This window comes from Phyllobates terribilis, unplaced genomic scaffold (assembly GCF_046119375.1).
Source record: "Phyllobates terribilis strain yellow unplaced genomic scaffold, ASM4611937v1 Scaffold_5__5_contigs__length_657084704, whole genome shotgun sequence".
In the NCBI taxonomy this organism is placed as follows: Eukaryota; Metazoa; Chordata; class Amphibia; order Anura; family Dendrobatidae; genus Phyllobates; species Phyllobates terribilis.
In genome coordinates, this window is record NW_027362765.1 from 291,509,417 (window position 1) to 291,536,589 (window position 27,173).

Genomic DNA, 27,173 nt, shown 5'->3' on the forward strand with positions numbered 1-27,173 from the left:
CGGTAGCCCACCTGAGACATCAGGGAAGCACAAGAAACAGAAACCTGCAGTTAATCTCAGCAAGGATCTTTCACTGGGCAGAGTTTCATCTCCTATCCCTGTCGGCTCTGCATTTGAAGGGCTCCGACAATTATCAGGCAGATTTATTAGGCAGAGGGGACATTCATCCTGGGGAATGGAGTCTGAACTGGAAGATATTCCACATGGTTGTACAGAAATGGGGAAATCCAGAAGTGGATCTGTTCGCAAACCATGAGAACGGGAAAGTAAAAACCTTTTCCTCCCTGGACCCCAAGGATCCGGCAGCGGGGATAGACGCGTTTGCTCATCCTTGGAAGGTCAGACTCGAATATTGTTTTTCCCCCAATTCCGTTGTTACCAAGGACTCTACAAAAAGTCAGGGCCGAAAGGGTAAAAATAATCCTCATAGCTCCGATGTGGCCCAAAAGGGCATGGTTTGGAATATTGAACAGTTTGAAGGTGGCAGATCCGTTGATTCTTCCTCAGATACACGATCTTTTGCATCAGGGTCCGATCTACCATCCGACCCCTCAAAATCTCTCCTTAGCAGCCTGGCTTCTGAAGCTACCATCCTGAAAGCCAGAGGCTTTTCAGAGGAGGTAATCCATACACTGCAAAAAAGCAGGAAGCAGGTCACGAACTCCATTCATGGAAAGATCTGGAAGACCTTCAAGCTGGTATGACCCTCATACACTAGATCCCTTTCAGCCGAATATATCTAAGATTCTGGATTTTTTTGCAAAACTGTCTCTCTAAAGGATTAAGACCAAGCACTTTTAAGGTCCAGATTTCGGCCCAAAGCTTCTATTTTGATACTGACTTGGCCCAAAACAGATGGATTAGGAGATTCATGACGACTGAACTCGACGAGCGCAAGAAATGTTCCGCTTTGGGATCTCAATACGGTTCTTAAAGGTCTTACCATGCAACCTTTCGAGACAATATCTGAATCTCAAATAGACAAGCTGTCATGGAAAGCAGCATTGTTGGTAGCCCTGACTACAGCTAGGAGAGTGGGGGAAATCCAAGCACTTTCCATCAGTGAGTGGTAGTATATATTTGCCCTTTGAAAATGTATAGCATAGGAGATAAATTTGATTATTTTATCTCCATGGTACCACTTTTTAGCGGTGTATACGTTACGCTTACCCATTTGCAGATCCGTTGGGTGCGCATGTGCGGGCGGATTGCCTGTGATCCCCGCCGCTTCGGGCATCTGAATGAAGCCGTGCGTTCCATATGACGTCACAGGAAGCAATTCTTCCTGGAACGCACGGCGGTCAAAGATCCGCCGGAGGTGACGGGTGTACCACTTGTTACTCCGCCCACATGCGCCCATTGGATGCGGCGCTGCTCATCATTAGCCACACCTGGATTTAAACATGATGGTATATATACGCAGACTGACACAGTTGACATCTAGGTCCCTTGAAGAAGCAAGATATGCGAAATGTGCATCGGGGCAGTTTGACATTCAGGATTAATTTACTTTTCTATGAGTAAGCATGTCTTTATCTTAGGGCATGTTCGGTTTCTACTGTTACACTGATGGTTTATTACTATCAGCTGGTTTATACATATGCACTTGCCACTTTAGTTTAGGATGGGACAATATTGTTACCATACTATGTATACTACGCCATGGAACAGGGACTATAGAAACTGCAGGACACTGTTCTGAACACTTTATTTTTGGGGAGATACTTTAATCAGTGACTACGTAGTAATTATTATATCCCTTCACATGCTGCGCAATTATTTACGTACTATTGATGTTACATGTTTCGCCTGTATTTGTCATACAATTCTCTTGTGTTGTCACCGTACAACTTTTGTGTGTATCACTTTTCTACTGAATGAAGGTTTTAATATCGATTTAATAATAAAAATGATATTTTTAATGGAATAATTTTGACACTTCTTTTCTATATCTTGGGATGTTTGGTTCCAGCTCTTTTTGTATTGGTACTTTCCACCAGAGAGCCTTACGTTCGTGTTTTGGAAGACAGAATCATTCTCCAGTTGGAGCCTTCATTTCTTCCCAAAGTCTCATCTGAATTCCATATGTCTCAGCCTATAATCCTTCCATCCTTTTGTCAGAATCCATCAAATAGCAGGGAAGAGGAGTTCCACTCACTGGATGTTTGAAGGGCTATCATCTTCTACTTAAGTCAGACTGAGTCCTGGAGAAAGGATCAGAGCCTATTTGTGTAATATGGAGGCCCCAACAAAGGGAAGAAAATCTCCAAAAACACGCTGGCAAATTGGATTAAAAAAGCGATTTGTGAGGCATACAGAAATAAAGATTTGCCTCCTCCAGAATCCTTGAAAGCTCATTCCACCAGAGCTATGTCTGTCTCCTGGACTGAAAAGGCTAGCGCCTCCGTCGAGCAGATTTGCAAGGCTGCTACATGATCATCCGTCCATACCTTTGCTAAACATTATAGATTGGAAGTAATGTCAAATAGAGACCTAGCATTTGGAAGGAAAGTCTTTCAGGCGGTTGTCCCGGTTTCTAAGACCCTCCACGACAGCACTGGTAATTCCCGCCCTTTCTTGATTTATGAGAGAAACTCTTTAGTGTTAATAAAATATTATTGAATCATTCATCTTGTGTGGTCCTTTGAAAACACTGGGGATAGTATAGGGGAGGGGCTATTTAACCTCTTGTGTTTCCTGTTCATAATTAGGATGGGGAGGCAACCTCCAGGTGGTGCTGTTGTGGAGGGTCTTAGAAACCAAATTACCGGTAAGACTAATTCTATTTTTATCCACTTCTGTGAGACCGCTCTATATGTGATGGACTCTGGTTCACTTTCCAGGAGTAGGAAGCCTGATTATATAAATGGTAGGACCTCTGCCAAGACCTCCAGGGACTTCCCGTCCTCCATACAGAGGCGACCTGCAGTAGGACCTTTATCTGCACTTTATCTGGATGAGTTCTCCTAAAGCCTAAAGGTCACACCTTAAAATACTGATAGGATAAGATTTTCACAAACTATGTTTAGGTCTGGAACATTTTTCCCTTCTATATTTTAGAACCCAAGCATTTTTCAGCTATCTTTTCCTTTCCTCCCAAAATACCTGTCATAAGTTAGGGGTTATCTCCCGGGGTCCCTTTCTCTTTTGGCTAGGTTTGTTCACCCATTTAACAGGAACTGGCATAGAACAGGCCTGGGCAAACTGCTGGTCACATCCGGCTCTCTGGCTGTTCCAGTGAAGCCTGCGGACCGAGACAGCCGAAGGGCTGAAAGTTTGCCCATAGGCCATGTTGTGCCATACATCCGCCGCTCGCTGTCACCACTATCTGAATGCATAAGATGCAGACAGCGGTGAATACAGTAGTGGAGAACAGGACCACTGGCTCCATCTTCCACCAATCAGCGTGGGAGACAGCAGATGAGATGACATCATTTCATCGTGCTGCTGTTCAGACTCCGTGCACAGCAGACAGGAGCAGAGTGCCGGCGAAAAAAAGGAGCAAGGCAAGTATCTGTTTTTTTTTTCCCCATGTGTATAGGATATTTGAATGTATATAGAGGCTATGTGGGGTGCTCATACTGTATATAAGAAGGCTATGGGGGTCTCACACTGCATATAGGTGGCTGTGGGGGAATCACGCTGTATATAGGGGCCTGTGTGTGGGCTCATACGGTATATAGGGGGCTGTGTGCAGGCTCATACAGTATATAGGGGGATGTCTGCATGCTTAATTCTCCTCAATATTAAGTGATACTATTAATATAAATAATTATTAATATTAATATTGAGCAGAAATAATTTCAGCCTATTGGTTCGGCCCTCTACAACAGTCACGGTCTCTCATGTGGGCCCTGGGAAAAATGAATTGCCCACCCCTGATATAGAACAACACAATAACATGACTTTCATGTAATGTAATTTAAGGGTAACTTTAAAGGGGTTGTCCCAACTTAGGAGATAAGTGTATTACTATATTCAGCAGACTGCTGAATCGTGACAGTACAGGGTGGGCATGCTGTTAGGATTCCCTGGTATTCCCGGCGCGGGCATTCGGTCATGTGACTCCATGTATGTGAGCTGCATACTTTTCGTCACATGTCGACAAGACATATTTGGTCTTCTCATGCCCATGCATCGCTTCATGAATCTGAAGTGACTGACTCTACCATACCTCCTCATCAAGACCAACGAGAAAATTGGCGGTCTTGATGAATTGGGGCCATTGTGTAATTCTTGTGCACTTTCTGTATTTCATGTTCCTTTAAAGAGGTTGTTGCCTCATGAAGGGTTCGTTTGGAGGAAACGCTGCCAAACTCATAGAATGTTAACCCCTTTGAAGCCCAAGACGTACTAATGCGTATCTGCGCCCTGGGCTTTAAGAGCCTGATACGTATTAGTACGTCTTTGCGATCGCGCCCGCACACAGGCTGTGCGGGTGCGATCACCGCCGGTGTCAGCTGATTGTCACAGCTGACACCCGATACTACGTGCAGGGAGCGGTCCCGCACCGCTCCCGGCACATTAACCCCCGTAATGCTGCGATCGAAGTCAATCGCAGCATTGCGGTGGCAAGGGGAGATGATCACAATACTCACCTCCTCTTCCGGCCTCCAGCTCTGTCTGCCGTGGCTTCCCGGATGTTGCCATGACGACCCGATGTCGTCATGACAACATTTGGGTCACCAGACAGCAGGAAGATATTTTGGTCATGCGCAGTGCATGACCAAACTATCTTCTCCCTGTGCAGCCCTGACAGCCTGCTGTGCTATGCTGGCGATCAAAATAAAAAAAGTGAAAGTCCCATAGTGGGACAAAGTATAAAAGTAAAAAAAGTATCAGAAAGTGGGGAAAAAAAATTTAAAAAAAAAAATTGTAAAAATATTTAAAATAAAAAAATAAATAATCCACCAAAAATAAAAATATAATGTACCCATCAATAAATATTATGAAAAAAAAAACAATAAAAGTACACATATTTGGTATCGCCGCGTCCGGAACGACCTGACCTATAAAATTGCCCCACTAGTTAACCCCTTCAGTGAACACGGTAAAAAAAAAAAAAAAGCGAAGCAAAAAACAATGCTTTATCATACCGCCAAACAAAAAATGGAATAACACGCGATCAAAAAAACGAATATAAATAAAAATGGTATCGCTGAAAACGTCATCTCGTCCTGCAAAAAAAAAGCCGCTATACAGCTCCATCAGCCGAAAAATAAAAAAGTTATAGCACTCAGAATAAAGCGATGCAAAAAAATTTTTTTCTATAAAATTGCTTTTATTATGTAAAAGCGCCAAAACATAGAAAAACTATATGAATGTGGTACCACTGTAAACATACTGACCCGAAGAATAAAGCTACCTTAAAGAATAAAGCTACCTTATCAATTTTACCACACGCGGAACAGAATAAAAAAATAATAAATAAAAAAGCAATTCCTGAATTGTTGGTTTTTATTTATTCTGCCTCCCAAAAATCGGAATAGAAAGCAATCAAAAAATGTCACGTGCCTGAAAATGACACCAATAAAAACGTCAACTCATCTCGCAAAAAACAAGCCGTCACATGACTGTCGGCCAAAATATGGAAAAATTACAACTCTCAAAATATGGCTATGCAACAACTAGATTTTACAAAAAATGTCTTTTAGTGTGTGACAGCTGTCAATCATAAAAACACGATATGATTCTGGTATCTCTGTAGTCGCACCGACCCGAAGAATAAAGTCGGCTAATCACTTATACCGCACGAGGAACGGCGTAAAAAATAAACTCTCGGGTTAGGGTTGGGCTAGGGTTAGGGTTGGGCTAGGGTTGGGGTTGGGGTTAGGGTTGGGCTAGGGTTAGGGTTGGAGTTAGGGTTGGGGCTAGGGTTGGGGTTGGGGTCGGGGTTGGGGTCAGGGTTGGGCAAGGGTTAGGGTTGGGATTTTTTTTCAAAAGTAAAAAAAAAAAAGATGACGATATGGCAACTAGTGTTGAGCGCAAGTGCTCGCTACTTGAGTTTGCATCGGGTGCTCGGGTATGCATTGAGTATCGTGGGTTTTCGAGTCTCCGCCCCATATGCTTTGCGGCCAAAAAAACCTTGCGGGGATTGCCTGCCATGCACGAGCGATCCCTGCATGTTTTTTTGGGGTGTCTAATAACTGTGAAGCATGCGGGCGGGGACTCGAGCATGTCACTCGAGCACCCGTAATACATGGTGCATACCCAAGTACCCGATGCAAACTCAAGTAGCGAGCACTTGCGCTCAAGACTAATGACAACTTATTCAATATGATGACCTAATGTTATCAAATTCTGTGTCGTACCTCTGGATTCAAAATGTTCACTATACCCCTTGATAAAATCCCTGAGGGGTGTAGTTTCCAAAATGAGGTCACTTGTGGGGGGTTTCCACTATTTAGGCACATCAGGGGTTCTCCAAACGCAATATGGCGTCCACTCTCGATTGCAGCCAATTTTGCATTCAAAAAGACACACAGTGCTCCTTCCCTTCTGAATTCTGCTGTGCACCCAAACACTGTATTTTCCCCACATATGGGGTATTTGCGTACTCAGGAGAAATTGCACAAACGTTTTTGGGGTCCATTTTTTTCCTCTTACCCTTGTGAAAATAAAAAAAATGGGGCTAAAACATCATTTTTGTGGAAAAAGTTTGATTTTTTTATTTTCACGGCTCCATGTTATAAACTTCTGTAAAGGACTTGGGGGTTCAGGGTGCTCACCACACATCTAGATAAGTTCCCTGAGGGGTCTAGTTTCCAAAATGGTGTCACTAATTATTCAAGCAAATTTTACATTCAAAACGTCAAATGGTGCTCCTTCCCTTCTGAACCCGGCCGTGCGCCCAAGCAGTGGTTTTCCCCCACATATGGGGTATCTACTTACTCAGGAGCAATTGCACACCAATCTGCATGGTGCAATTTCTCCTGTTACCCTTATGAAAATGCAAAAGTGGGGACTGAAAAACATTTTTGTGGGAAAAATGTGAACATTTTATTTTTATGGCTCAATGTTATAAACTTCTGTGAAGCACCTGGGGGTTAAAGGTGCTCACCACACACCTAGATAAGTTCCCTGAGGGGTCTAGTTTCCAAAATGGTGTCACTTGTGGGGGGTTTCCACTGTTTGGGCACATCAGGGGCTCCCCAAACGCAACATGGCGTCCGCTAATAATTCAAGCAAAATTTACATTCAAACAGTCAAATGGCGCTCCTTCCCTTCCGAACCCTGCCGTGCGCCCAAACAGTGTTTTTTCCCCACATATAGGGTATCTGCGTGACCAGGGCAAATTGCACAACAAATTTTGGGGTCCATTTTTTCCTGTTACCCCTGCGAAAATAAAAAAAATTGGGTCTAAAGTAACATTTTTGTGAAAAAAGTTAAATGTTAATTTTATTCTTCTACATTCCAAAAATTCCTGTGAAGAACTTGAAGGGTTAATAAAGTTATTGAATGTGGTTTTGAGCACCTTGAGGGGTGCAGTTTTTAGAATGGTGTCAATTTTGGGTATTTTCTGTCATAAAGACCCCTCAAAGTGACTTCATATGTGATGTGGTCCCTAAAAAATGGTTTTGCAAATTTTGTTAGAAAAATGAGAAATCGCTGGTCAACTTTTATCCCTTATAGCTCTCTAATAAAAAAAAAAATTTGGTTCCAAAATTGTGCTGATGTAAAGTAGATACACTCCCTGACAGAAGTTATGTCTCTTATCCATGTTATGTAAATAAAAGCTTATAACCTGACGTTAAATTCATCCATTGGTTTTATAAATTACTCTTTTGAAAGCTGAAACCCTCCCAAATTTGGTTTAGGTTAAGAATATAAATTGGCATCGATCCTGAAATATTGATCATTTAATGAACACAGAATGGTCAGATTTTGGCAAGACAAAAGTTTTGTTGCCTGGTGATATAATGCACCCAATTCCTAGTTTACATCCTCACCAGTGCTCAGTAAATGATCGGTTAATTAGTGGGTGTGTATAAAAAGAAACCCAGCACCCCAGACCTTCACTTTAACTGCAACTTGAGCTCTGACAACATGCCAACAACATGCCAAAAATCCACCCTGCGACCAAAGCCTTGATTATCAAGAGGCTGAAGATCAGATCCACTGCAGAGGTGGCTGGCACCTTTAATGTGTCTTAGCTTCAAGTACAAAGAATTAAGAAAAGATTTGAAGAGACTGGAGATGTGTTTGAGAAGCCCAGGTCCGGCAGACCCGGCAAGACATCTGCTCAGGAGGAATGTTTGTTGGTTAGAAAATCCAAAGCAAGCCCCTCTTCCACTGCAGCAGAGCTCCAACAGGCCTGGTCACCTCAAGTCCCTGTGTCAACTAGAACAGTTTGTAGGATTCTGTCTCGAAACGGCCTCCATGGTTGAATCAGTGCCCAGAAGCCAGCACTAGACAAAAGGCAAATAAAAAACCTTGTGGCATTTGCAAAGTCCCACAGCCTGCTAAACAGATGGACGCTGGAAAAGTGGCAGAAGGTGGATTTCTCTGATGAATCTTCAGTAGAATTACACCACAGCCGCTGCAAATACTGCAGGAGACCTACTGGAGCCCGTATAGATCCAAAATACACCCAGAAAACAGTTACATTTGGTGGTGGAAAGATCATGGTCTGGGGTTACATTCAGTATGGGGGTGTGCGAAACATTTGCAAGGTGGAAGGCAATATCAATAGCCTAAAATATCAAGAAGTATTAGCTACCTCTTACATTCCAAATCATAAAAGGGGTCAAATTCTGCAGCAGGATAGTGCTCCATCTCCTACATCCATCTCTACAACAAAGTTCCTCCAGGCAAAAAAGATCAAGGTGCTCAAGGACTGGCCAGCCCAGTCACCAGACATGAACATCATTGAGCATGTTTGGGGTAGGATGAAAGAGGAAGCTTGGAAGACAAAACCAAAGAATCTAGATGAACTCTGGGAGGCATGTAAGACTGCATTCTCTGCTATTCCTGATGACTTCATTAATAAATTGTATGAATAATTGTTGAACCGCATGGATGCAGTCCTTCAAGCTCATGGAAGTCACACAAAATATTAATAGCACCACAACTTCATTCACCAATGTTATGCAACATATATTGTATTTTAAGATAATTGTTTGTTTGAATATCACATTACTTTCTGTGGGCGACAAAACTTTTGTCTTGCCAAAATCTGACCATTCTGTGTTCATTAAATGATCAATATTTCAGCATTGATGCCAATTTATTTTCTTAACCCAAACCAAATTTGGGAGGGTTTCAGCTTTCAAAAGAGTAATTTATAAAACCAATGGATGAATTTAACGTCCGGTTATAAGCTTTTATTTACATGACATGGATAAGCGACATAACTTCTGTCAGGGAGTGTATGTGGGAAATGTTATTTAACTATTTTGTGTGACATATCTCTCTGATTTAAGGGCATAAAAATTCAAATTTTGAAAATTGCTAAATTTTCGCCAAATTTCAGTTTTTTTCACAAATAAATGCAAGTGATATCGAGTAAATTTTACCACAATCATAAAGTACAATATGTCACAAAAAAACAGTCTCAGAATCAGGGGGATCCGTTGAAGCGTTCCAGAGTAATTACCTCATAAAGTGACAGTGGTCAGAATTGTAAAAATTGGCCTGGTCATTAACATGCAAACCACCTTGGGTTGTAAAGGGGTTAAAGACATTCTGTCAGTAAAATTAACTTTATCAAGTGACAAATTGTAATTTAAACAATATATCATTTTCTGTTCATATCTTACCTTTAACAACATTAGACGTACTAATACGTGTCTGTGCCCTGGGACTTAAGAGCCTGACCCGTATTAGTACGTCATGGCGATCTCGCGCGTTCACAGGCTGTGCGGGCGCGATCGCCGCCGGGTGTCAGCTGATTGTCACAGCCGACACCCGGTACTATGTGCAGGGAGCGGTCCTGCACTGCTCCCAGCACATTAACCCCCGCAATGCTGCGATCGAAGTCGATCGCAGCATTGCGGTGGCAAGGGGAGGTGATCGCAGATACTCACCTCCTCTTCCGGCTTCCAGCGCTGACTGCCGTGGCTTCCAGGATGTTGCCATGACGACCCGATGTCGTCATGACAACATCCGGGTCACCAGACAGCAGGAAGATTGTTTGGACATGCGCAGTGCATCTCCAAACAATCTTCCCCCTGTCCAGCGCTGACAGCCTGCATGGCACAGGGATGGTGCTGCATTCCTGTGCCATGCAGGCGATCAGAGAAAAAAAAGTGAAAGTCCCATAGTGGGACAAAGTAATAAAGTATTAAAACTATCAGAAAGTGAAAAAAAAAAAAAAAAAAAAAAAAATTTGTAAAAATATAAAAAAAAAATAAAAATATAATGTACCCATCAATAAATATTATTATAAAAAAAAAACAATAAAAGTACACATATTTGGTATCGCCGCGTCCAGAACAACCTGACCTTTAAAATTGCCCCACTAGTTAACCTCTTCAGTGAACACGGTAAAAAAAAAAAAAAAAAAAAAAACGAAGCAAAAAACAATGCTTTATCACGATACCGCCAAACAAAAAATGGAATAACACGCGATCAAAAAGACAAATATAAATAAAAATGGTACCCCTGAAAACATCATCTCGTCCCGCAAAAAACAAGCCGCCATACAGCTCCATCAGTCGAAAAATAAAAAAGTTATAGCTCTCAGAATAAAGCTATGCTAAAAAATTTTTTCTATAAAATTGCTTTTATTATGTAAAAGTGCAAAACATAGAAATACGAAATAAATGTGGTACCACTGTAAACGTACTGACCCAAAGAATAAAGCTGCCTTATCAATTTTACCACACGCGGAAGAGAATAAAAAAATAAAAAAAAACAATTCCTGAATTGTTGGTTTTTGTTTATTCTGCCTCCCAAAAATCGGAATAGAAAATCAAAAAATGTCACGTGCCTGAAAATGGCACCAATAACAACGTCAACTCATCCCGCAAAAAAACAAGCCGTCAAATGACTGTCTGCCAAAATCTGGAAAAATTATAGCTCTCAAAATATGGTGACGCAAAAACTAGATTTTACAAAAAATGCGTCTTTTAGTGTGTGACAGCTGTCAGTCATAAAAACCCCATATGATTCTGGTATCGCTGTAGTCTCACCGACCCGAAGAATAAGGTCGTCTAATCACTTATACCGCATGAGGAACGGCGTAAAAAATAAACTCTCAGGTTAGGTGTAACGGGTCTGGGAGGCGGAACCTCTGAGCAACTATACAAGGGGGCTGTCCTTGTAACGAAGCGGGTGGCTCCCAGGGAAGACGGGCAGGTAATCACGGCAAGTGACAGGGACAGTCTCTGGGTAGAAGGGCAGGTAGTCACGGCAAGTGACAGGGACAGTCTCTGGGTAGAAGGACAGGTACTCACGGCAAGTGACAGGGACAGTCTCTGGACAGGCAGGTGGTCACGGCTAGTGACGGCAGAGCCTCCAGGTAGGCTAGCAGGCAGGTAGCAGGTGAGCGCTCCTAGGTGAGCAGGCGAGAGTCTCTGGACAGGCAGGTGGTCACGGCAAGTGACGGCGGAGGCTCCAGGTAGGCTAGCAGGCAGGTAGCAGATGAGCGCTCCCAGGTGAGCAGACAAGAGTCTCTGGACAGGCAGGTGGTCACGGCAAGTGACGGCGGAGCCTCCAGGTAGACTAGCAGGCAGGTAGCAGACGAGCGCTCCCAGGTGAGCGGGCAGGTTGGTCCATAGACAGACTGACAGGTGTCGGAAGGCAGACCGTCGGACCGCAGGCTTGCAAGCAGGTAAACGGATATCTGGCAGGTATCAAGCAGGAATCTGGCAGGTGACTGGCAGGTAACAGGCAGGAATCTGGCAGGTGACTGGCAGGTAACTGGAAACGGGACCTGAGGGCTGAAGCAGAGTGAAGGCTTTGCAACAACATTGCTCGGGCACCTCCATTTTGGGGGAGGTGCCTTATATATGGTGAAGTCCTCCGGCCATTGGCCGGGGACTCCTTAGGACGGCGCGCGCGGCCCCTTTAAGAGAGGGGGAGCGCGCGCGCCCTAAGCACCGTGGCCGGGAAGCAGCGCGCGCTGCCAGCAGAGCGGGAGGAAGACGCCGGGCACAGAGCGGAGAGGTGAGGGGAACAGCTTCCATGCCTAGCAGGAGGCAGGGACGCCGACGCTACAGTACCCCCCCCTTTAGGCCCCCCCTTTTTTAGGCCAGAGAGAAATTTATCAAGGATGAGAGGGGCATGGATGTTCTCCCGGGGCTCCCACGTTCTCTCCTCAGGACCAAACCCCTTCCAATCTACCAGAAAAAAGGTTTTTCCTCTTACCCTTTTGGTGGCCAGAATGTTCTCTACCTCAAACTCGTTCTCAGCGGAAACCGGAGCAGGAGGCGTACCTGTAGACTTGGAAAAAGAGTTAAGTACCACTGGTTTGAGGAGAGATACATGGAAGGAGTTAGGGATCCGTAAATGGGCCGGGAGTTTTAATTTATAGGCCACCGGGTTGATCTGTTTGATAACTTCCAGTGGGCCGATGAACCGAGGCCCTAACTTGTAGGAGGGAATCTTGAGCCGGACATATTTGGACGAGAGACAGACTTTATCTCCAGGACGGAATTGTGGAGGATCCAGGCGTTTCTTGTCGGCATGTTTTTTCATCCGTTCGGACGACTGAAGGAGTGCGGATCGGGTACTCTCCCAAATGGAGGAGAATTCGCGAACGAGAGATTCCGCAGCCGGATTGTCCACCGAGGTGGAGACGGGAAATGGGATCCGAGGATGCTGACCGAAGACTACAAAAAACGGGGATTTGGAGGAAGATTCGCTCTCGTGATTATTGTAAGAGAACTCGGCCCATGGTAGGAGATCCACCCAGTCCGAATGGTGGGCATTAACGAAGTGCCGGAGGTAACTGGTCAGGATCTGATTGATCCGCTCCACTTGACCATTGGACTGTGGATGGTAAGCGGAGGAGAAGTCCAGAGTGACATCAAGCAACTTACATGTGGCTCTCCAGAAGCGTGAGGTGAACTGAACCCCACGATCTGACACGATGTGGAGGGGCAGGCCATGGAGACGGAAGATGTGGCGGATAAAGTCTTTAGCCAGTTCGGGTGCAGACGGGAGACCCGGCAGGGGAATGAAGTGCACCATCTTGGAGAAGCGATCAGCGACCACCCAAATGACCGTACAACCGGCAGAGACAGGAAGATCCGTTATAAAGTCCATAGCAATATGCTGCCACGGGGCAGCAGGTACTGGAAGAGGAAGAAGGCGACCGGCTGGCAGGTGTCTCGGAACTTTGTTGCGGGCGCAGGACACACAGGCAGAAACAAAGTCTATTACATCCTTGTGCAGGGTAGGCCACCAGTAATGCCGGGTAATGAGCTGGAGGGTCTTTTTCTGACCGGCGTGGCCAGCTAGCTTAGAGGAATGACCCCAGTGTAAGACCTTCTTCCGATCAGGTACAGTTACAAACGTCTTACCGGGAGGGAGACTATTTAGATTCACAGGAGCCACTTGCATTACTCTGGCGGGATCAATGATGTGCTTAGGTTCCTCCTCTAGATCAGACACCAGGAAGGATCGGGACAAGGCGTCAGCTTTGATGTTTTTGTCTGCCGGGCGAAAATGAAGAACAAAATCAAAGCGGGCAAAAAACAAGGACCACCGGGCTTGGCGCGGGTTAAGTCTCTGGGCGCTCTGAAGGTAAGCCAAGTTCTTGTGGTCCGTGTAAATTATTACCGGGTGAAGAGCCCCCTCGAGCAGGTAACGCCACTCCTCCAGTGCCAGCTTAATGGCTAACAATTCACGGTCTCCAATAGAATAGTTGCGCTCAGAAGAGGAGAAGAGTTTGGAGAAAAAAACGCAGGTTACCATTCTTCCGGAAGATGACTTTTGGGTAAGTACCGCCCCGGCTCCGGAGGAGGAGGCGTCAACTTCTAGGAAGAATTGTTTGTTGCCGTCCGGACGATGCAGCACCGGGGCGGAGGAGAAGGCCTGTTTTAAGGAAAGAAAGGCCTCCTCAGCTTCGGGCGGCCATCTTCTGGGATTAGTACCCTTACGGGTGAGCGCAGAGATAGGGGCAGTCCGGGAAGAGAAGTGCGGTATGAAGAGGCGGTAATAGTTGGCGAAGCCCAGGAGCCGCTGAATAGCCTTCAACCCCTCTGGTCGGGGCCACTTCTGGATGGCAGACAGTTTCTCAGGATCCATTTGTAGGCCGGTCTGAGAGATTATGTAGCCCAGAAATGGAAGAGAGGTCTGCTCAAAGATGCACTTCTCATATTTAGCGTAGAGGTGGTTCTGCCTGAGCCTGAGCAGGACCTGACGAACATCCCTCCGGTGAATAGGAAGGTCCGGAGAGAAGACCAAGATGTCGTCCAGGTACACCACCACGCAGGAGTAGAGAAGGTCACGGAAGATGTCATTGACCAACTCTTGAAAGACGGCAGGAGCGTTACAGAGACCGAAGGGCATTACAAGGTACTCATAGTGGCCGTCCTGGGTGTTGAATGCCGTCTTCCACTCATCCCCCTGACGGATACGGACCAGGTTATACGCCCCACGGAGGTCCAGTTTGGTGAAGATTCTAGCCCCCCTCAGGCGGTCAAAGAATTCAGGAATGAGCGGGAGGGGGTATTTATTCTTCACTGTAATCTGGTTAAGGCCTTTGTAATCTATACATGGACGGAGTGAGCCGTCCTTCTTTTTGACGAAGAAGAAGCCTGCTCCCGCCGGGGAGGTAGATTTCCGGATAAATCCCCGGGCCAGATTCTCCTCAATATATTCTGACATGGACCGGGTCTCCACTGCGGACAAAGGGTAGATACGCCCACGGGGAGGAATAGAGCCGGATATCAGGTCGATTGGACAATCGTATGGTCTATGAGGGGGTAATGTCTCTGCTTCTTTTTTATTGAAGACATCCGCATAAGACCAATAGGGAACCGGTAGACCGGGTAGACTGACTGGGGTAGGAGAAGGACGAGCAGGATGAACGGGAACTAGACAAGTCCTATGGCAGTCCTGTCCCCAGCGAAGGACTTCTCCGGTCTGCCAGTCAAGCACGGGTGCATGTTTCTGGAGCCAAGGTAGGCCTAACAAGAGTGCGTGAGAGAGTCCAGGCAGAACATGAAAGGAGATGCTCTCAGAATGCAGCATTCCCACCTGCAGAGTTATGGATTCGGTGATGAGTTCGATGGGATGTGGTAAGAGGCCCCCATCCACGGCGGCGACAGATAAAGGTACGGCCAGAGGTTTGGTGGGAATGCGGTATTTCTCTACCAGAGACTGAGAAATGAGATTTCCAGCAGCTCCTGAGTCAAGTTGAGCCAGTTCGAAATAGCGGTTCTCTCCGCAGGTGATAGAGACTGACAGCATCAGAGATGGAGAGGGTTTACTTTTGTCTAGGGCGACCTCTCTGAGCGATCCTAGACACAGGCGTTTCCCGACCTCTCTGGGCAGGAACGGATCCGGTGCTCCTTACTGCCACAGTAGAAGCAGCTCCCCTCGGCACGGCGTGAGTCTTGACGGGTTTTGACCATCTTGGTCTGGTTGACCTGCATAGGCTCAGGTGAGTGTGCCTGGGGAGTAACGGAGGGAGTGACGGATTTCTGGAAGGTGGGGGCTAGACGTGGAAACCTCCTCTCACGGGTGACCTCTTTGGCGCGCTCCTGGAATCGGATGTCAATCCGGGTGGCAAGTGTTATTAAGTCGTCGAGAGTGGTAGGAATGTCCCGACCGGCGAGTTCATCTTTAATACGGCCGGACAGACCCTCCCAGAAGACAGACACCAGAGCGTCATTATCCCAGGCCAGCTCCGAAGCAAGGGTACGGAACCGTATGGCATATTGGCCCACGGTGAGATCTCCTTGACGGAGGCGTAGCAGAGACGATGCGGATGAGGTCTTCCGTCCGGGTTCGTCAAAGACTTTCCGGAAAGCCGTGAGAAAGGCTGGCAGGTCGGACACCAGGGGATCTCCTCTCTCCCACAGGGGATTTAGCCAAGCCAGAGCCTCCCCCATGAGGTGGGACATGATAAAGGCTACTTTGGACCGGTCGGAGATAAACTGGTGGGACAAGAGTTCAAAGTGTAGGGTGCACTGGTTTATGAAGCCCCGAGCTTGAGCGGAGTCACCTCCGAAACGAGGAGGTGCAGAAAACCGGGGTCCGGGACAGGATACCATGGTATTGGTGGGCAGCGACGCTGCCGGGTTGCGAGTCATGACACTAGCGGTGGTTGCAGGTGGAGCAGACAGAGTGTCCAGGCGAGAGTTGACACTCCGCAGGTGACTCAGGATGGACTCCTGTTGGGACCTCTGACGGGACAGTTCATGACATAGGTCCGAGAGCGAGGGAGCTTGGGTGCCACCGGATTCCATGGCCCGAGCAAACTGTAACGGGTCTGGGAGGCGGAACCTCTGAGCAACTATACAAGGGGGCGGTCCTTGTAAGGAAGCGGGTGACTCCCAGGGAAGACGGGCAGGTAGTCACGGCAAGTGACAGGGACCGTCTCTGGGTAGAAGGACGGGTACTCATGGCAAGTGACACGGACAGTCTCTGGACAGGCAGGTGGTCACGGCTAGTGACGGCAGAGCCTCCAGGTAGGCTAGCAGGCAGGTAGCAGGTGAGCGCTCCTAGGTGAGCAGGCGAGAGTCTCTGGACAGGCAGGTGGTCACGGCAAGTGACGGCGGAGCCTCCAGGTAGGCTAGCAGGCAGGTAGCAGATGAGCGCTCCCAGGTGAGCAGACAAGAGTCTCTGGACAGGCAGGTGGTCACGGCAAGTGATGGCGGAGCCTCCAGGTAGGCTAGCAGGCAGGTAGCAGATGAGCGCTCCCAGGTGAGCAGACAAGAGTCTCTGGACAGGCAGGTGGTCACGGCAAGTGACGGCGGAGCCTCCAGGTAGACTAGCAGGCAGGTAGCAGACGAGCGCTCCCAGGTGAGCGGGCAGGTTGGTCCATAGACAGACTGACAGGTGTCGGAAGGCAGACCGTCGGACCGCAGGCTTGCAAGCAGGTAAACGGATATCTGGCAGGTATGAAGCAGGAATCTGGCAGGTGACTGGCAGGTAACTGGAAACGGGACCTGAGGGCTGAAGCAGAGTGAAGGCTTTGCAACAACATTGCTCGGGCACCTCCATTTTGGAGGAGGTGCCTTATATATGGTGAAGTCCTCCAGCCATTGGCCGGGGACTCCTTAGGACGGCGCGCACGGCCCCTTTAAGAGAGGGGGAGCGCGCGCGCCCTAAGCACCGTGGCCGGGAAGCAGCGCGCGCTGCCAGCAGAGCGGTAGGAAGACGCCGGGCACAGAGCGGAGAGGTGAGGGGAACAGCGTCCATGCCTAGCAGGAGGCAGGGACGCCGACGCTACATTAGGGTTGTGCTAGGGTTAGGGTAGGGCTGGGGTTGGGGTTGTGATGGGGTTGTGATTTTTTTCAAAAGTAAGAAAAAAAGATGACAATATGGCGACTAGTGTGGAGCGCAAGTGCTCGCTACTTGAGTTTGCATCGGGTGTTCTGGTATGCATTGAGTATCGTGGGTATTTGAGTGACATGCTCGAGTCTCCGCCCCATATGCTTCACGGCCCAAAAAACTTTACGGGGATTGCCTGCCATGCACGAGCGATCCCCACATGTTTTTTTTTTGGGTGTCTAATAACCGTGAAACATCCGGGCGGGGACTCGAGCATGTCACTCGAGCACACGCAGTACATGGTGCATACCTGAGTACCCGATGCAAACTCAAGTAGCGAGCACTTGCGCTCAAGACTAATGACAACTTATTCAATATGATGACCTAATGTTATCAAATTCTGTGTCGTACCTCTGGGTTCAAAATGTTCACTATACACCTTGATAAAATCCTTGAGGGGTATAGTTTCCAAAATGGGGTCACTTGTGGGGGAGCTCCACTGTTTAGGCACATCAGGGGCTCTCCAAACGCGACATGGTGTCCGCTAACAAATTGAATGGAAAATCGTCTCAAATTGTTAGTGGACACCTTGTTGCATTTGGAGAGCCCCTGCGTGCCCAAACATTGGAGCTCCCCCACAAGTGACTCCATTTTGGAAACTAGACCCCCCAAGGCACCTATCTAGATACATAGTGAGCACTTGGAACCCTTAGCTGCTTCACAAATTGATTCGTAAAAATGGAAAAGTATTTTTTTTCCACTTTTTCATTTTTACGAATCAATTTTTGAAGCACCTGGGGGTTCCAAGTGCTCACTATGCATCTAGATAGGTGCCTTGGGGGGGTCTAGTTTCCAAAATGGGGTCACTTGTGGGGGAGCTCCAATGTTTGGGCACACAGGGGCTCTCCAAACGCAACATGGCGTCCCCTAATTATTCAAGCAAATTTTACAATCAAAAAGTCAAATGGCGCTCCTTCCCTTCCGAGCCCTGCCGTGCGCCCAAACAGTGTTTTTTTTCCCCACATATGGGGTATCTGCGTGCCCAGGGGAAATTGCACAACAAATTTTGGGGTCCATTTTTTCTTGTTACCCCTGTGAAAATAAAAAAAATTGGGCCTAAAGTAACATTTTTGTGAAAAAAGTTAAATATTCATTTTTTTCTTCCACATTCCAAAAATTCCTGTGAAGCACCTGAAGGGTTAATAAAGTTCTTGAATGTGGTTTTGAGCACCTTGAGGGGTGCAGTTTTTAGAATGGTGTCACTTTTGGGTATTTTCTGTCATAAAGACCTCTCAAAGTGACTTCAAATGTGATGTGATCCCTAAAAAAATGGTTTTGTAAATTTTGTTGGAAAAATGAGAAATCGCTGGTCAACTTTTAACCCTTATAGCTCCCTAGCAAAAAAAAATTTTGGTTCCAAAATTGTGCTGATGTAAAGTAGACATGTGGGAAATGTTATTTATTAACTCTTTTGTGTGACATATCTCTCTGATTTAAGGGCATAAAAATTCAAATTTTGAAAATTGCAAAATTTTCACAATTTTCGCCAAATTTCCATTTTTTTCACAAATAAACGCAAGTGATATCGATGAAATTTTACCACAATCATGAAGTACAATATGTCACGAATCAGGGGGATGCATTGAAGCGTTCCAGAGTAATTACCTCATAAAGTGACAGTGGTCAGAATTGTAAAAATTGGCCTGGTCATTAACGTGCAAACCACCCTCGGGGGTAAAGGGGTTAAAGACATTCGGTCAGTAAGATTAACTTTATCAAGTGACAAATTGTAATTTAAACAATATATCATTTTGTGTTCATATCTTGCCTTTAAAGAGTTGCTTGTTAAAATGACAGCTGGAGTCGAATTGGCTGTTCTGCTGGTTTTTATATGTCTCCTCCAATATATTCAGTCATTGTTTCTGTTTCCTACAGATAAACCCTATGAGCAAAGTTCTAGCCCTCTGGACTCTCATGACTGCCTAAAAGAAAATCACAATGTCCCTCAAAATCTTCAGGTAAATGGTTATAAATCCCGATCAAATTTTTTAGCATCAATTTATTTGACCAATGTCATTGTTTTATAGCCTTTTCTCTATCTGTTCAGGGTGAGGATGTGCTAGCCATTAAAATTGAAGCTAAAGTCAAAGAAGAGGACGGGATGTACATGAGGACTGATCTGCAGTGTAAGGAATTTTGGGAGCCACCTAAATACCTTAATCATCTGATCATCACGTATAATTATAAATAAAGTTATTGTAAATGTTACAGATGAATCCGGTAAGAGAACAAGACCAAAGAGATTCCCCACTCCGGTGTATACTCAGGATTCAGATGAAGATGACAGTGTAACGCAAGATTATCAGGTAGATGGAACCAAAGTCTGAAAACATACTCTCATTAAAGGGAATCTGTCACCATGTTTTTGCTATGTAGTCTTGAGAACAGCGTGATGTAGGGGCTGAGACCCTGATTTCAGCGATATTTCACTTGCTGTCATTTTAATAAAATCATTTTTTTCTGCAGATCCAGCAGTGCTCAGAATGCTGAGCCATGTATGACTTCACGCATATCTCTGATTATCAGCTTTCTGTATATTGACAGAACTCTGCAACTCAGTGGTGGGGGCAGGGTTACTCAGAGCAGGAGGACTATTATCTAGTCCTGCAGTGATAATCTCCTGCTGCTAAAACACTGATTTTATGAAACTACAGTACACAACCTAGAGAGTGATAGCTGCATTGCTGGAATCAGTGTCTCTGTCTCTGCATCATGCTGCTTTTAGATTAAACCTGCTGATAGATTCCCTTTGAACATTAGCTTATTAGACACAAGTTACTGTTAAATTATTTTTACCCTGGCTTTTCAGGGTGATGATCAGCTTGACATTAATGTGAAAAATGAAGACGAGGAGTCAGAGAGATGTTCCAGTCCACATTATTCCCAGCATTGTCCAGAGGATAATCATAATGTTCTACAGTATGATCCGGTAGACAAAACTGAGCAATCTACCAAACCCGTTTAAGGGTTGTTTGGTTCTCGGTGGTCACACAGTTCTAGATATTTGATGGCTCCTATGCTGATCTCTTACACTTCTGTCTCTTGTATTTCACTAAATTGTTACCTATGTCAAATTAGGAGGAGGAGGATGATGATTATGATGATGATGATCTGGCCAATATTAAAGTGGAGATAAAATCAGAAGTTGAGGATGAGTCTTATGTGATGGATGACCAGCAAAGCAGAGAGGAGGAAACCCCAAAAACTGTGACCAAAAGTGGGAAAAAAACATGTAAGTTGAGTGAAAATCCACCATGGAGCCACATTAAATGTCTATGTACAGTAGATCCCTAGTAGAAATATATTTTTTTCCATTTTCATTTTTTTTATTTTTATATACCTATTTCGGATATTCCATTATTTTTTTGCTAGGGCTAGCCTAGTTTTAGTAAGAAAAACCCCTTTATGACCACATGGTGTTATTGTTGCCTTTATGTCCGCAGCGCCATTTTACACTGGCCTCATACCTAATTAATAAAATATAAACCCTACAAAGCACCATTTTGTCATAGAAAGATCCAAACAGTTTGTCATGAAAAATTCAAATATAATTTTATTAAGCAATAAACATACAAACATCTATTAAAAAGGGGACTGCGCAAAATAGCAACGGCCCAGGAGAACAATTCCTCCTTGATAGTGATACAAAGGTTTAGATTTAGGCGATGTGGGACCAACAGGGAAAAGGACGCAGATCGGTAGTTTAAATTTATTTATATATAGGTTATTTCCATGATTGCGTGTGGAGTCAAGCAAAAAGATCTCCAGTGTAAATCATTGTATTCAGGTTCAGAGTTAAATTGTGAAATGAATTGTGTTGCCCAGAATTTTTTTTGTTTGTATTTAATTAATAAAATGTATTTTGAGTCAATAGGGAAGAAAAAAAATGATGTTCTTTTTATCGTAATTTGAAAGGAGTGCTTCTTTAATACCTGAAGCAAAGTTTTTATCCTCTTAACCCCTTAATAACATCTGACGTACTAATACGCGTCTGTGGCCTGGGACTTAAGAGCCAGACCCGTATTAGTACGTCATCGCGATCGCGCGCGCACACAGGCTGTGCGGGCGCGATCGCCGCCGGGTGTCAGCTGATTGTCACAGCTGACACCCGGTACTATGTGCAGGGAGCGGTCCTGCACCGCTCCCAGCACATTAACCCCCGCGATGCTGCGATCGAAGTCGATCGCGGCATTGCGGGGGCAAGGGGAGGTGATCGCCGATACTCACCTCCTCTTCCGGCTTCCAGCGCAGTCTGCAAAGGCTTCCCGGGTGTTGCCATGACGACCCGATGTCGTCATGACAACATCCGGGTCACCAGAGAGCAGGAAGATTGCTTGGACATGCGCAGTGCATCTCCAAGCAATCTTCACACTGTGCACTTCTGACAGCCTTCATGGCATAGGGATGGTGCTCCATTCCTGTGCCATGCAGGCGATCAGAAAAAAAAAAGTGAAAGTCCCAGAGTGGGACAAAGTAATAAAGTGTATAAACTGTGTGAAAGTGGAAAAAAAAAAAAAAAAAAATGTGCAAAAATATTATAAAAAAATAAAAAAAATAATACACCAAAAATAAAAATATAATGTACCCATCAATAAATATTATTATAAAAAAAAAACAATAAAAGTACACATATTTGGTATCGCCGCGTCCGGAACAACCTGACCTATAAAACTGTCCCACTAGTTAACCCCTTCAGTGAACACGGTAAAAAGAAAAAAAAAAAAACGAAGCAAAAAACAATGCTTTATCACCATACCGCCAAACAAAAAGTGGAATAACACGCGATCAAAAAGACACATATAAATAAAAATGATACCGCTGAAAACGTCATCTCGTCCCGCAAAAAACAAGCCGCCATACAGCTCTATCAGCCGAAAAATAAAAAAGTTATAGCTCTCAGAATAAAGCGATACTAAAAAATATTTTTTTCTATAAAATAGCTTTTATTGTCTATAAGCGCCAAAACATAGAAAAATGATACAAATGTGGTACCGCTGTAAACGTACTGACCCGAAGAATAAAGCTACCTCATCAATTTTACCACACGCGGAACAGAATAAAAAAAAACAAAAAAAAAACAATTCCTGAATTGTTGGTTTTTGTTTATTCTGCCTCCCAAAAATCGGAATAGAAAGCGATCAAAAAATGTCACGTGCCTGAAAATGGCACCAATAACAACGTCAAGTCATCCCGCAAAAACCGAGCCGTCACATGACTGTCTGCCAAAATCTGGAAAAATTGTAGCTCTCAAAATATGGCGATGCAAAAACTAGATTTTACAAAAAATGCGTCTTTTAGTGTGTGACAGCTGTCAGTCATAAAAACCCCATATGATTCTGGCATTGCTGTAATCACACTGACCCGAAGAATAAAGTCGTCTAATCACTTATACCGCACAAGGAACGGCGTCAAAAATAAACTCTTGGGTTAGGATTGGGCTAGGGTTGTGCTGGGGCTAGGGTTGTGCTGGGGCTAGGGTTGTGCTAGGGTTAGGGCTGGGGTTGGGATTTTTTTCAAAAGTAAGAAAAAAAGATGACGATATGGCGACTAGTGTTGAGAGCAAGTGCTCGCTACTTGAGTTTGCATCGGGTGCTCTGGTATGCATTGAGTATCGTGGGTATTTGAGTGACATGCTCGAGTCTCTGCCCCATATGCTTCGCGGCCAAAAAACTTTACGGGGATTGCCTGCCATGCACGAGCGATCCCCGTATGTTTTTTTTTGGGTGTCTAATAACCGTGAAACATGCGGAGCAGGGACTCGAGCATGTCACTCGAGCACACGCTGTACATGTTTTCACTGTGAATCTGTGCCGCAGTTCATACATCACAGATTTTTCTGCACTTAAATTTGAAATCCATGCTGCAGGGAGAAGCAGCATCATGTTGATTCTTGACAGTGAATTCATATGGAATCTGCTTGGAATTGTTCCATTGAAATAAATTTGAGGTGAAAAAAATTGCTGCAAATGCACATGATTGCTTTTGGGCATGAATGTGCATGCACTTTGGGATTTTAGGGCAGAAAGAAAAATCCTTTATACAGAGCCTGAAACTTTCTCTGCAGCATCCCGAAAGTCATCATATGGTGGGAAAAGGAGAAGCAGGATTTCAACACCCAGGAAAGTCTACCGGAGGATGGATATGGACGTTGGCACACTGATCTCTGAAGTAAGTGTTATTGAACGTGTCATAGATGTGGCTGATGATGAAAATGATAGCTGTTATGTTTAAAGGGAACCCGTCGCCTCGGAGAACATTATTTACCTGCAGATATGAGGTCAATAATGCAGGTAAGTGGTGTTTCAATGCCCTCCAGTCACCTTACTGAGAGTTTGGCTACTGGGAGAAATATTTCCTCCCGAGAGCCGCCGGTTTTCAGTCATGTGGGTACGCACAGAGCAATTACAGTCATGGCTCACAGCTTCTCTCACACTCGGCTGTACTCACGCCCTGGCACTTTGACACCTCACTCTGCACAGATAGATGTCAATGTGCCAGGGCATGTTTAAAGCTGGCACTCACAATATGACTCGCGATGACTGTAATCGCTCCCTGCACCACCCTCAAGACTTAAAGCCGGCGGCTCCCGAGAAAATAAGTTCATTTTCTTCCAGTAGCTACACTTTCACGAAGTCACCCAGACAGCATTGTAATGCGATTTACCTGCATATTAACCCTATATCTACAGATAATTAAGTGTTTTTCAAAGTGACAGGTTCCCGTAACAGTTTCCAACTGCTACTATACACTCAAATTCCTTTATAATAATAGAGAGTTAAATGTAACTTATTAATGATTCAGTTGGTCAAGAATGTAGTTTTATCCTGCAGCATTGCATATACTTATAAGACTGGACTAGTCCGGCAGGAAGGCTTCCCTTTCCCTGCACTAGTTGTGCCTTGCATCTTCTAATCATACCTCCCTGTGTATGACTGACAGCCTGCAGAACTGTCGTATCAAGACTGCAGCAAGGTTGTAGATTTACATCTTAGGCACGTTCACATGATCAGTATTTTACATCAGTATGTGTAAGCCAAAACCAGGAGAGGAACAATCAGAGGAAAAGTATAATAGAAACACGTCACCACTTCTGTATTTATCACCCACTCCTGATTTTGGCTTACAAATACTGATGTAAAATACTGACCAAATACTGAACGTGTGAACGTGGCCTTATTAGAATAGTCAGGGGACCTGACTGATTCCCTTTAAGGAAAGCTTGAAATGATCACTCAAATCTAGCACTACACATTCAGCAAAATGTTTCACATTGTTATGTTATAGACAGTTTATAAATGTTCCATTAGGTACATACTTGCTGCAATTCTCAATTCTAGGGTACTGTACCGCAAATGGGACATTTTTTTCAATTCTGTGCTTTAAAAAAGGGGAAATATATTATGGTGGTGCTTAAATGTTGATGAGTACGTTGGGGTATGTTTAAGATAATGTTTTTGTTGTAAAATGTTTTTTAAAAAACATTTAACTATATATATATATATATATATATATATATATATATATATATATATATATATATATATATATAAGAGTCCTTTTTATTATGTTTTGCAGGTACAGGCCCGTCCCTTGCTTTGGGACAAAAGCTCTTTCGGGTACACTGACCGCCACCGCCGAGACAGGGCCTGGATTGACATCTGTCAGATACTTTACCCAGACTGGGGTGGATATTCGCATCCACAGCAAGGGGTTATTGGTGAGTTTAATTCAAGACATTGCTGATGGAATCAATAAACGCAGTATGGAACACTGTGGGGTTCAAGTGACATCCCCGTAGTGCACAGTATTCTAGAGCGATGCATACATTTGATACTATTTAAAGGGACTCTGTCAGCACAGAACAGCTATTCAAACCCAGCACATGCGCTCAGTGCTCCATGGCGAGCCAATCATTTATATACACATCCCACTTGCTTGGTTTCCATCTCTCTCTACCGTTCTCTGGCGCTATGAAGCCAGAGCTGTCATTCAAAGAAAAGGATGGGTGGGAAGCCAAGCAGGTGGGAAAATGTATATAAATGATTGGCTGCCATGAAGGACTTATCGCCTGTACTTGAATTAAACAGTCATTCTGTTTAGTATGAGACAGGTTTTTTTTTCTAGTCCTAGCTAGTGAACCCCACAAATTGCCCCACTGATTTAACAAAAAAAATAAGAGAAATACATTTTTACACCATGATTTTCATTCTAGAGGATGATGTACGTCAGAGGTGGAAGTCGGTACGGGACCGCTTCCTGAAGGAGAGACGCCAGGCAATCCGAAGTGGGATCTCTCCCTCAAAGCGCCGCAAGATGCCATTTTATGATGAGCTGCTGTTCATCATGCCCAACTGTGAACCTCGGACGTTAGTATTTAATACATCTGTTATAATTTTCACTGTTTGGTACACTTTATACTTGATTTTAATTTTTTTTTTTCCAACAGATCTCAAGGCAGTTATCAGGAGACAGAGAGCTTGGCTGAGTCGCCTGCCGCATATGATGAGCTGCAGCAAATGGAGAGCGAGCCCACTCCTTCTACATCTGCTGCGCCCATCCAAGAAGTGGAGGTGGATCTGGAAGACCAAGCGGACACGTCGTGGGTGGCCACGCCACCATCCCCAGGAGAGGAGACCTCAGCAGCAGCCTCAAAAATAACTGCTGTCACAATTTCTACTGTTTCACCTGTCCCAGTAGTCATTCCTATCACACGGCCTATGCTCCCAACCCGTACAGCTTCCATCCGTGGACGGAGTCGAAGAGCCCTCCGGGTAACAGACAGGAATTTAGAAGGGGAAAGTGAATCCATGTCTCTTAATCGGAGGGTGGAAGGCAATGACAGATTTGATTTTTTTGGATTCGGGTTAGCATCTCATTGCCGGCAGATGCGATCCGAGCACCAAGATGACTTCATGTCATTTGTGCATGCTGCCGCGGGACTCTTCAACACTGCTGACTCCCTGCCAGACCTTGGAGATCTAATAAATACCCTCCGCTGGGCCTCTGGTCTTCGGGAACTGCCTCCTCGTTCCCTTCCAAGGCCCCGAGTCAAGTCCATCTCTATCCAGACTGATCCTGTTAATTTTTCTGCCCTTCAGCCCCCTCCTGTCCAGCCCACTACAGGCTCCCAATTATTAAGTACGTTTTATCAGTGTCCCCCTACTCCCTACACCAGCAGTGGGCCCACTGAAAGCCAGCCTACTAGTTCCTCCACCTCCCCAGACTATTCCAACCCACCGTACACCAGTTTTTAATTTATTATTAGTTAGATACCAGCTTTAGGTCTGGGTGGAGGTGAAGTCTGCTTTTGTAAATAGCTGTACATTTTTTTTTTTTTTATATACTTCATATAGTTTAAAAAAATAGTTTTATAGGGAGGGTGGGTGTGCTAGTTGGGTGCTTAAGGGCCGAAGTGTTGGGGGAGAGGGATGGGTGGGTGTTTTATTATGTAATAAAAAGCCTGAAATGTTATTTATTATGTTTTTCCTATGTTTGTAATAAATTTTATTTTGTTGATTTTTTTTTTTTTTTTTTTAATATATATATGTTAGATTTTTTAAAGAATCAGCTTTTGTTGGTGTGGGCCCTTAAGTGTAAATTAAAATGGGAAAACTATACAAATATGCTGTCAGTTCACACAAGCATATAATGGATGTATTTCTATGTCCATGTTAGGAGTGTCATGGTCAGACCAAGATTCTACTGACCGGAAGTCATGTTCTCAC

At 44.9% G+C, this 27,173-nt stretch overlaps 1 protein-coding gene across 2 annotated transcripts in view; it reads left to right on the forward strand.

Annotated features, from left to right (window-relative positions):
* LOC141272994 (uncharacterized) overlaps positions 1-26,859 on the forward strand; it is a 40,295-nt gene extending 13,436 nt beyond the window's left edge. The window contains exons 3-11 of one of the 2 annotated variants that reach the window (XM_073684263.1): positions 19,324-19,406; positions 19,496-19,574; positions 19,660-19,754; positions 20,258-20,377; positions 20,527-20,680; positions 23,513-23,616; positions 25,024-25,165; positions 25,661-25,814; positions 25,895-26,859. In XM_073684263.1, the coding sequence (XP_073540364.1) occupies positions 19,324-19,406; positions 19,496-19,574; positions 19,660-19,754; positions 20,258-20,377; positions 20,527-20,680; positions 23,513-23,616; positions 25,024-25,165; positions 25,661-25,814; positions 25,895-26,702 (1,739 nt within the window). In that variant the 3' untranslated portion in view covers positions 26,703-26,859. The remainder of the gene's footprint in view (positions 1-19,323; positions 19,407-19,495; positions 19,575-19,659; positions 19,755-20,257; positions 20,378-20,526; positions 20,681-23,512; positions 23,617-25,023; positions 25,166-25,660; positions 25,815-25,894) is intronic. The other variant, XM_073684264.1, reaches the window with a different exon arrangement.
* Positions 26,860-27,173: the final 314 nt, after the last annotated feature.